An 11,060-nucleotide genomic window follows, 5' to 3' on the forward strand; every position below is an offset into this window, starting at 1 on the left:
GAAAGATGTCAAACTTTTAGCATACAAATCTCTCATACGGCCTTCCCTTGAATATGCATCTGTAGTATGGTCTCCTCGGCAGAAGATTCTTTCAATGGAAATAGAAAAGATTCAAAGACGTGCAGCGAGATTCATTTGTTCAAAATACAGGACAACAGATTCGGTAACGGAGATGTTAAACTCATGTAGTCTAGAAACATTAGAAAAAAGACGTAAAAAGCAGAGATTAAAAATACATTACCAAATAATTCACGGAGAAATTAACATCAATAAAGAAAAATATTTGCAGCCTCCAGGTAGACTAAGCTCCCGCCTTAACCACCACAAAGCGATTCGGCCATACTTGACACGAACTAACGTCTTTCGCTGCTCATTCTTTCCGGATGCTATTGAGCACTGGAATAAACTGCCCGCCCACGTTGCTGAGTCTACAGGTGTAGCGGCATTCTTGAATGCACTTGGGGATTCCGTCTAGGCATGGGATTCTTGTAGATGGGCGCGTAACTGATTGTCCAATATTACTTTTTGTATAACAAGTGGTTCTACAGTGGTGTGAAATGTGTTGCGTTTCAATGCTCTCTTGTATTGTATGCTCAAAGAAGCTTGTTCATTCATGGTTATATATGCATTTTTTTCTGTTCACTTTCCCTCCCTGTAATGACCCTCAAATGAGGGTTGACAGTATTCATAAATAAAATAAATAAAAATAAATCACTCTATCTTTCAGCGTAGTTTCAGTCTCTTCAGGGTCTTCGGCGATTCCGTGTATAATTAGGTTCGAACGTGTGCTTCTATCTTCGAGAACGGTTATTTTTTTGGCTTGAAATCCCATCACATTTTCTATTGATTTCAATGTTGTGTGGATTTGCTGAGGCGGATCGGTGAGGGTTGACGGTTCATTAAGCTTCTTTTCCATCAGTAATAGTACACGCTGCAGGTCAGTCACTATATTTACAGTTTTAACGAGCTCTGTTTTGATTTCAGTGATTTCGGCTTGAAGTGACTCTTGACCATCCAATAATTGTTCCAGAATTTCCTTCTGAGACGGGCCAGGATTCATTTCGACTTCGCCGCAGAGGAGCAATTTACAAGAAACAAAACAATCGTATGCCAAAGAAAGACAACAATGGGGGCACGGCAGGACAACAATACCGCGGCAGTCACTACGAAATGTACTGATGACTAACAACCTGCAGTACGAAGAACGGTGTTCCCGTTAGCAATATGGTCGATCCGAGTCCGCCGTGCCCACTGAAGCTGTATTCCTGCGTGGCTTCTTTTATAGCTGTTGGCTCCGATGACGTCACAGTGCGATGCATGAACTTTTACGCTGGAAGAACACGCATGTCCAGAAAAGTGTCATCAAGTGACGACAGCAAGATGTGTGCGTTTTAGATGAGGGTCCAATTTCCATCGCAGCAGCAAGCGCCATGGGGCCACATGAGTCCAGTTGTTCGTAATGCAGCGGAACCCAGGATAACCTGCAGTACGAAGAACGGTGTTCCCGTTAGCAACATGGTCGATCCGAGTCCGCCGTGCCCACTGATGCATGGTGACGAAGCATGGTGAGAGACGGTCGGATGAAATTCCTTTCTGCACGGGTGCCAGACGCCAATCCTGTGAGATCTCACGCCTCAGTTCGACGAAGCATGGTGAGACACGGTCGGGTGAAATTCCTTTCTGCACGTGGTGCCAGACGCCAACCCCGTCAGAAGTCACGCCTCATTTCGACGAAGCATTGTGAGACGCGGTCGGGTCGTCACATCACTGACCAAACGTGCGACACGTGTCTGCAAAAGCCAAGAAGATCAAGAAAAGGAGTTAAATAGAGTGCACGAAGAACTGTCAGCCAACGGTTACCCGAGCCGCTTCATGTCAAAGATACAAGAACGAGCTGCACATCCAGCTACCACTGATTGTAGGACGTATCGAACACGAGCAGGCATTCCATACATGCCTGGTATCAGCGAAGCGTTGTCTCGTGTGTTCTCAGAATAAGACTTACGCGTGGCCCACGTGGCTGTCAGCAAGCTGCGGAATCAGCTAATGAATGTGAAAGACCGAATACCAAAGGAGCAGTTTCCAGGAGTCGTCTAAAAATACCATGCCTGAACTGCAATCATGCCTACATCGGTGAGACAGGAAAGTGCTCAAGACGAATAAAGGACCGCCAACGTGATGTGAAAAACAAAAAGCATGCCACAAATGCGCTGGCGGGTCATGCACACGGCACTGGCCACCAGATTGACTGGGGCAATGCCTCCATCTCATCTAAGGAAAGAAACCTGACGACGCGCCTTCTGCTGGAATCGCTATTCATCCAAACAACACAAGCAACATTAAACAAGAACGCTGGCCCCGTGCCAAGCATCTACGCCCGATCTTTACGTCACATTCTCCGGATATAAATTCGCCACCGCTCTTGTCCTGCTCAGTGTGAACAAGAAACCCGTACGGGTTTCGAAACGTCTTTCTTTTTTCGACTATGGTAAGTGACTGCTACTTCACTTCATTGCATCACTATGCCTGACCAGACGAATTTCCGTCGAACTCTTGACTATGTGAAATTCCTTTCTGCATGTGGTGCCAGACGAAAACGCCGTCAGAAGTCACGCCCCATTTCGACGAAGCATGGTGAGACACGGTCGGGAGAAATTCCTTTCTGCACGTGGTGCCAGACGCCAAACCCGTCAGAAGTCACGCCTCATTTCGACGAAGCATGGTGAGACACGGTTGGTTTAAATTCCTTTTTCACGTGGTGCAAGACGCCAACCCCATCAGAAGTCACGCCTCATTTCGACGAAGCATGGTGAGACACAGTCGGGTGAAATTCCTTTCTGCACGTGGCGCTAGACGCCTACCCCGTCAGAAGTGACGCCTCACTCCGACGAAGCATGGTGAGAGAAGGTCGGGTAAAATTCCTTTCTGCACGTGGTGCCAGACGCCAACCCCGTCAGAAGTCACGCCTCATTTCGACGAAGCATGGTGAGAGAAGGTCGGGTAAAATTCCTTTCTGCACGTGGTGCCAGACGCCAACCCCGTCAGAAGTCAAGCCTCATTTCGAAGAAGCATGGTGAGACACGGTCGGGTGAAATTCCTTTCTGCACGTGGTGCCAGACGCCAACCCCGTCAGAAGTCACGCCTCAATTCGAAGAAGCATGGTGAGACACGGTCGGGTGAATTTCCTTTCTGCGCGTGGTGCCAGACGCCAACCCCGTCAGAAGTCACGCCTCATTTCGCCGAAGCTTGGTGAGACGCGGTCGGGTGAAATTGCTTTCTGCACGCGGTGCCAGACGCCAACCGCGTCAGACGTCACGCCTCATTTCGACGAAGCATGGTGAGACACGGTCGGGAGAAATTCCTTTCTGCACGTGGTGCCAGACGCCAACGCCGTCAAAAGTCACGCCTCATTTCGACGAAGCATGGTGAGACACGGTTGGTTTAAATTCCTTTTCGCACGTGGTGCCAGACGCCAACCCCATCAGAAGTCACGCCTCATTTCGACGAAGCATGGTGAGACACGGTCGGGTGAAATTCTTTTCTGCACGTGGCGCCAGACGCCAACCCCGTCAGAAGTCACGCCTCATTTCGACGAAGCATGGTGAGACACGGTCGGGTAAAATTCCTTTCTGCACGCAGTGCCAGACGCCAACCCCGTCAGAAGTCACGCCTTATTTCGACGAAGTATGGTGAGACAAGGTCGGGTGAAATTGCTTTCTGCACGTGGAGCCAGACGCCAACCCCGTCAGAAGTCACGCCTCAATTCGACGAAGCATGGTGAGACACGGTCGGGTGAAATTCCTATCTGCACGTGGTGCCAGACGCCAACCACACAGAGCTCGTAGGATTCAGTTCGGCAGTTTTCAACTTGCGGTATATCGAAAATGGTAAGAGGCTTGCTTGTGCTCCGGTATCCACCTTGAATAATGCTTTACGACCCCCAACTTTGGCTTCGACAGTCCAATCACCAGTAATGCAGCTGTCGATGCAGACGTCAAGAACATCAAAGTAATCATTGAACTGTGCGCCGACTTCGTTGACGACCGCCCTGGCCGGACAACAAATCGCAAAGTGATGCAGCTTTCGACAAGTGTTGCATCTTTTTCCGTAAGCAGGACACTGCCTCGGCTCGTGCCGTCGGTTGCATTTCTTGCACCGGTACGAACTACCGTTTACTGCACTGGTCTCTTGCCGGTCTACGCAGCGGTGGCACGATGCCCTACTGCGAGAGACGGAGTCAATGCTGTCACCGGGCCTGGCCCAGACCTGATTTCTTTGTGCCACTGATTCCGCTACCCTGCACATTTCTTCAGCCTTTAACAACGTTAAGCCCTTTTCCCGCAGCATTTTTTCACGCAGTTTGGAATTATTCGTCCCAAAGACGATCTGATCCCTGATCATTGAATCGTGCAGTCCTCCGAAGTTGCATTGCGCTGCTTGCTTCTTGAGGTCTCTAATAAATCTTTCGAACGGCTCTCCGTCTTCTTGTTTTCTCGAGCGAAAAACATACCGCTCATGCACTTCATTGCTTACCTCGGCACAGTATGCTTCAAACTTGCGGACCAGGGTGTCTTAATCTTCCTTGTCTTCCTGCTCACCAAACGTAACCGTGTTGAAGACGTCAAGTGCTTCGTCTCCGGCAACGCTCAACAGGAGTGCAGCTTTCGCTGCTCCGCTTCTTGGGTCGTCCTTTGGCGTGGTCGCCTTGATGAAGAGTTCCAGTTTTTGCTTAAACCGCTTCCAATTCTGCGACAGGTTACCGGAGAGCTGCAAAGGTTCCGGGGGCTTCAGCAGGTCCATGGCGCTCCGAGCTACGCCCTGCCCAACTGGCCACTTCTGACACCATGTATCAGTTCGCAATGACGGCACTCGACAGCATGAAGGCCAGAACAAGAAGAAACCAGTTTATTGCAGGGCATTGATATATACAGCCTTCGTGATAGCGCGGTTTACGCAATGCGCATGTCAGGCACATTGTTATCGTGTTATCACGCAAGACCGATACATCCTTCCAAGGTTAGCACAAGACTGTGGTTCAAGTTCATGATAACTGATTGAAAGCAGCGTCATAACGAAGACGTTGGGGAGACTTCACGGTACGAGTCGACCTCCTCAGACTGATGACACTTGTGGGTTGCTCTGGATGGGTAATCGAAGCCGAAGGCGTTGCACCGTGGGCTAGATGTTGGTCACAGAGCCCCGGAGGCTGCTGGGGTGCTGCACTTGTAGTGCCAGAAGGCTGCGGTGTCACACTCCCTGGACTGTTCCTTGCATTTGAGTCAGCTTCGTCTGCGCAGTCGTCGTCGGTGTTATCGTCACTTGTTTCAGCATACTGCTCGCTGGAATGAAGAAGGTGTCGCCTGTTGCGCCGAAGAACACGACGACTTTCAGTTACAACGTGGTAGGACCTCGGGACAGCTTCCCCAACCACCTTTCCTTTCTGTGACCAAGTTGTGTCTCGCAGCCTGACGACGTCACCTTTACCTAGTTGAGGCAACGGCTGTCCTTTGGGCGTCTGGCGGTGCTTCTTGACTTCGATAGTCTTGATACCGCCAAAATCGGGGAGATTAGATCGAAGGCGCCTGCCTTGAAGAAGCTCGCCAGGGGATTGACCATCAATCAGTGGCGTTGATCGGTAGGCCAGAAGGCCTAGCCAGAAGTCGTGTCGTGCGTCTTGAGTTTTCTTCATTATCCGCTTGACAATTTGCACACCTTTTTCGGCAAGGCCGTTAGACTGCGGGTAGTGTGGGCTAGACGTGACGTGCGCAAAATCATACTCTTTAGCGAAGGCTGCGAACTCTTGGCTTGAAAACTGTGGTCCATTATCAGTGCACAGTTCGATAGGAATGCCGTATCGAGCAAAAATAGCACTGAGAGCCGCAACAACACTTCTTGCACTTGTGTCTGGAAGCCTCTCGACATCTGGGAAGTTGGAAAGAGCATCATATACGACAACGTAAGAATTTTCTCCAAAACAAAAGATGTCCGCTCCGACCCTGTACCACGCACACTGCGGCACCGGGCGCATTGTCAGCGGTTCTTTGGCTTGCTAGTACGCGAACTTTCTGCATGTAGAACAGTTTTGGAGAAGCACTGCGATGTCGTTGTTCAAGCCTGGCCAAAAAACGAAAAGTCTTGCTCTTTCTTTGCATTTGTTTAAGCCAAGGTGGCCGGCATGAATTCTTGTTAGCATTTCTTGTCTCATGCTTCTCGGTATGACAGCTTTTGTTCCTTTGAACAGAATTCCGTTGATTACGGACAGTTCAGATGAAAACGGCTTCAGCTCACCTTGAATTGGTTTTCCTGCTGATAAGTTGCTGACGACAGTCTGCAAGTAGCAGTCACGAGCAGTTTCCTTTGCCAGTTTTTGCAGCGTTGTTACCGTGACCATGCCGTTCAGGAGCTGTAGTGCGTGAACTTCGACGTCTTCTGTGGCACCAGCATTGTCGACACCTCCGGGTGTAGTCGATCGTGAGAGCATGTCTGCCAAGACCAGGTGCTTCCCTGGAACGTCCTGTAGAACATAGTCATATCTGAGAAGTCTTAAAAAAATCTCTGCAATCGTGGGGGCATGTCGCAAATTCCTTTAGCAGCGATTGACAGAAGTGGCTTGTGGTCGGTCTCGATAATGAGCGTCTGTCCATACGCAAAGTGATGAAACTTCTGGCAACCGAACAGAATGCCCAGCGTCTCCTTTTCAATTTGCGCGTAACGCTGCTCCGGTGGTGTTAAGACTCGTGAAGCATATGCCACCGGTCGCCAGTGACCACCGTGACACTATAAAAGCGCCGCACCGACGCCGTCCTTGGACGCATCGCAAGTTATTTTTGTTTTCTTTTTGGGGTCAAATATTGCTAGCAAGGGTGATGTCGCAAGTGCCTGCGTGATGCATTTCCATTCCTTCGCGTGGTTTTCGGTCCACTCGAACTCGACTTGCGGTTTGATAAGCGCTCGCAGCATCGCTGTTCGTTCTGACAACACTGGCGCGTATTTTCCGAAGTAGTTTATCACTCCTAACATGCGCTGTAGATCGGTTTTGCTTTTTGGTGTTGGCATTTCCAACAGATTGCGCACAAGCTTCGGGTTCGGGGAAATTCCATTTTGTCCGATAACGTCACCCAGAAAATGCACCTCTGTTAAACCGAACTTGCATTTTTCGGCGTTTAGTGTCAATCCTGCTGTTTCGGCAGCTTTCAGAACTGCTACTAGCCGTTCATCATGCTCTTGACGTGTAGTGCCCCACACCAAAATGTCATCGATATACACGTGAACTCCTGGCAGCCCGTCCAACATCTGACTCAGCATTTTGTGAAAAACTTCCGGTGCCGATGAAATGCCAAACGGCAGGCGCAAGTGAGGGTATCGACTGAAAGGAGTGGCAAAAGTGCAAATTTTTGATGTTGCGTCGTCGAGGGGTATCTGGTGAAATACAGAGTTTGCATTTAGGCAACTAAAGTAGCAAGCGCCGGTCAATTCTGCTTCAATATCTTCTCGCCTGGGAAGCTGGTAGAGTTGCCTCTTTATATGCTCATTGATCCGTCTCGGGTCCATGCACACCCTAAGACTGCCGTCTTTCTTTTTGACCAAAACCAAAGGGCTTACCCAGTCGGTAGGTCCATCTTCTTTTGTGATGATACCAGCTCTCTCCATTCTTTGAAGCTCGTCGCGAAGCGGTTGGCGCAGACAGGGGCACCCGCCGCGCTGGCTGGACGACTGGCGTAGCATCTGGCTGTAGTACCATGCTGCATGGTTGCTTTAGGCATCCTAAACCCTCAAAGACGTGCCTGAAGTGCTTGATCGCTTCGTACTCAGCAGAAGTGCTGACAGTGTCCACTGTGCGCTGCACAAGGCTTAGAGCTTCGCATGCGTGAAGCCCCAGTATTGCACGACGTCCATTTTTCACCACGTAGAATTTAACTGTAGTTGCAGCATCTCCAACGGTTATTTTTTGGACTGTTGTTCCGAGATTGCTGATGATGCCTCCATTGTATGCTCGCAGCACAGAGCTCGTAGGATTCAGTTCGGCCGTTTTCAACTTGCGGTATATCGAAAATGGTAAGAGGCTTGCTTGTGCTCCGGTATCCACCTTGAATAATGCTTTACGACCCCCAACTTTGGCTTCGACAGTCCAATCACCAGTAATGCAGCTGTCGATGCAGACGTCAAGAACATCAAACTAATCATTGAACTGTGCGCCGACTTCGTTGACGACCGCCCTGGCCGGACAACAAATCGCAAAGTGATGCAGCTTTCGACAAGTGTTGCATCTTTTTCCGTAAGCAGGACACTGCCTCGGCTCGTGCCGTCGGTTGCATTTCTTGCACCGGTACGAACTACTGTTTACTGCACTGGTCTCTTGCCGGTCTACGCAGCGGTGGCACGATGCCCTACTGCGAGAGACGGAGTCAATGCTGTCACCGGGCCTGGCCCAGACCTGATTTCTTTGTGCCACTGATTCCGCTACCCTGCACATTTCTTCAGCCTTTAACAACGTTAAGCCCTTTTCCCGCAGCATTTTTTCACGCAGTTTGGAATTATTCGTCCCAAAGATGATCTGATCCCTGATCATTGAATCGTGCAATCCTTCGAAGTTGCATTGCGCTGCTTGCTTCTTGAGGTCTCTAATAAGTCTTTCGAACGGCTCTCCGTCTTCTTGTTTTCTCGAGCGAAAAACATACCGCTCATGCACTTCATTGCTTACCTCGGCACAGTATGCTTCAAACTTGCGGACCAGGGTGTCGTAATCTTCCTTGTCTTCCTGCTCACCAAACGTAACCGTGTTGAAGACGTCAAGTGCTTCGTCTCCGGCAACGCTCAACAGGAGTGCAGCTTTCGCTGCTCCGCTTCTTGGTTCGTCCTTTGGCGTGGTCGCCTTGATGAAGAGTTCCAGTTTTTGCTTAAACCGCTTCCAATTCTGCGACAGGTTACCGGAGAGCTGCAAAGGTTCCGGGGGCTTCAGCAGGTCCATGGCGCTCCGAGCTACGCCCTGCCCAACTGGCCACTTCTGACACGATGTATCAGTTCGCAATGACGGCACTCGACAGCATGAAGGCCAGAACAAGAAGAAACCAGTTTATTGCAGGGCATTAATATATACAGCCTTCGTGATAGCGCAGTTTACGCAATGCGCATGTCAGGCACATTGTTATCGTGTTATCACGCAAGACCGATACAACACGGTCGGGTGAAATTCCTTTCTGCACGTGGTGCCAGACGCCAACCCCGTCAGAAGTCACGTCTCATTTCGAAGAAGCATGGTGAGACACGGTCGTGTGAAATTCCTTTCTGCACGCGGTGCCAGACGCCAACCGCGTCAGAAGTCACGCCTCATTTCGACGAAGCATGGTGAGACACGGTCGGGAGAAATTCCTTTCTGCACGTTTCATTTCATTTCATTTATTTGTCCCTTAAAGGCCCGAAGGCATTACATAAGGGGGGCGTACATACAGGTTGGAGGGTAGTAGCAGAGAACACAAAAGAAAGAAAGGGGGAAAAATACACGGGGTACCAAAAAAGTGTACAATAATATACAAACTAAAAGCAAGGAATAAACATACAAAAAGAAAACAAGGAACAGTTGGCACTTCGGTGTCGCAGTATGAATATGTTTATGAGAAGTGATTAGCCAGTTTCTCGCGGAAAAGGCGGCGATCGGAGCATGTTATTACGTTGTCGGGAAGGCCATTCCAGAGCACTATGGCGTCGGGAAAAAATGAACTGCTCATTGCGGAGGTGCGGGTTTTAATGCGTGCGATTGGGTTACTGTGGTTTAGGCGGGATGACGTACGTGGGGGTGGCTGCAGCAACAAATGTCTTGGTGAGCGATAAAAGAAAGAGTGAAAGAGGCATAGACGGGAAATAACACGGCGAGTTGCTAGTGTTTGAAGGCCGAGGGATCGTTTTAGTAATGTTACGCTGGTATTTCTTGAGTACTGCGATGTAATAAAACGGGCGGCGCGATTTTGAATGGCTTCGAGGTCTGAGATGAGATACGATTGTGATGGATGCCAGACAGATGACGCGTACTCCAGTTTAGGACGTACGAATGTTATGTATGCCAACTTTTTTACTTCAGGTGATGCAGATTTTAGATTGCGCCGGAGAAAACCAAGTGTGCGTGATGCTTTGGAACAGATGGTCTGAATGTGTGTTGTCCATGACAGCGATGATGTGATGTGTACTCCTAGGGATTTATAAGATGATGTTCTCGTGACGGCGACCGATTTTATGTTGTAAGTGCTATCAATAACTGTGTTTTTGCGGGAGAATGATATGGATTGGCATTTATTTAGATTAAGAGGCATGTGCCATTTGTCACACCACGCTGAGATAGTGGTTAGATCCTGTTGAAGAGCGGCAATGGCGCTAGCGCCGTGGATGGGGCTGTAAATTACGCAGTCATCTGCGAATAAACGTAGCGTTGATTTTATATTGATCGGTAGGTCATTGATGTAGATGAGGAATAAAAGAGGTGATAAGCCTGCACCTTGAGGTACGCCGGATGTTACGTCGGAAAAAGCTGAGTGACAGTTATTAACACAGGTGAACTGCTTACGTCCTTTAAGGAACTGCTCTAGCCAGGAGAGCAAAGTTTGTGGAATGCCGAGCGATGACAACTTAAAAAGAAGAAGATTATGGGAAACACGATCAAATACTTTTGAAAAGTCGAGAAAGATAGCGTCGATCTGGACAAGGTTATCTAAGTATTGTGGAATGTCGTGGGTGAATTCGGCGAGCTGGGTCTCACATGACAGCTGCTTCCGGAAGCCGTGTTGATTCGGATAGAAAAAGTTCATTGATTCTAGGTGGGTCATAAGATTGGAAAAAAATAATGTGCTCAAGTAGTTTAGACGGTATACTAGTGAGGGAAATGGGACGATAGTTGTTAGGGCACGAGCGGTCATCCGCTTTAAATATGGGTGTAATTTGAGCTTTTTTCCAATCGTCAGGGACAACCCCGGTATCTAAGGATTGCGTAAAAATTAGATGCAGTACCTGGCTAGACAATGAAATGGTATTTTTTAGTAGCTTACTGTTAATTTGATCGCAGCCGGCAGATG

The 11,060-nt window shown here is 49.1% G+C and overlaps 1 protein-coding gene and 1 pseudogene across 1 annotated transcript; both read right to left on the reverse strand.

Moving 5' to 3' along the window:
- Positions 1-3,801: 3,801 nt before the first annotated feature.
- LOC144133688 (uncharacterized) lies at positions 3,802-4,876 on the reverse strand (annotated as a pseudogene).
- A 165-nt stretch (positions 4,877-5,041) lies between these two features.
- On the reverse strand, positions 5,042-8,968 carry LOC144133689 (uncharacterized). Its single transcript, XM_077666836.1, has 3 exons — positions 8,702-8,968; positions 6,289-6,514; positions 5,042-5,922 (listed from the first exon to the last, which is right to left on the reverse strand). Exons 1-3 carry the CDS (start codon positions 8,966-8,968, stop codon positions 5,042-5,044), a joined length of 1,374 nt encoding a protein of 457 aa, XP_077522962.1.
- Between the last annotated feature and the right edge of the window lie 2,092 nt (positions 8,969-11,060).

Source organism: Amblyomma americanum, chromosome 5 (assembly GCF_052857255.1).
Source record: "Amblyomma americanum isolate KBUSLIRL-KWMA chromosome 5, ASM5285725v1, whole genome shotgun sequence".
Lineage (NCBI taxonomy): Eukaryota > Metazoa > Arthropoda > Arachnida > Ixodida > Ixodidae > Amblyomma > Amblyomma americanum.

Bases quoted from the DNA above. Each gene is read 5' to 3' on its own strand.
- LOC144133689 (XM_077666836.1), bottom strand. From the start codon at position 8,968: ATGGACCTGCTGAAGCCCCCGGAACCTTTGCAGCTCTCCGGTAACCTG. The intron at 6,515-8,701 runs GTAAGCAATGAA...TATGTTCTACAG, and splicing joins TTGAAGCATACTGTGCCGAG to GACGTTCCAGGGAAGCACCT. The intron at 5,923-6,288 runs GTGAGCTGAAGC...CCAACTTCCCAG, and splicing joins AGCAGGAAAACCAATTCAAG to ATGTCGAGAGGCTTCCAGAC.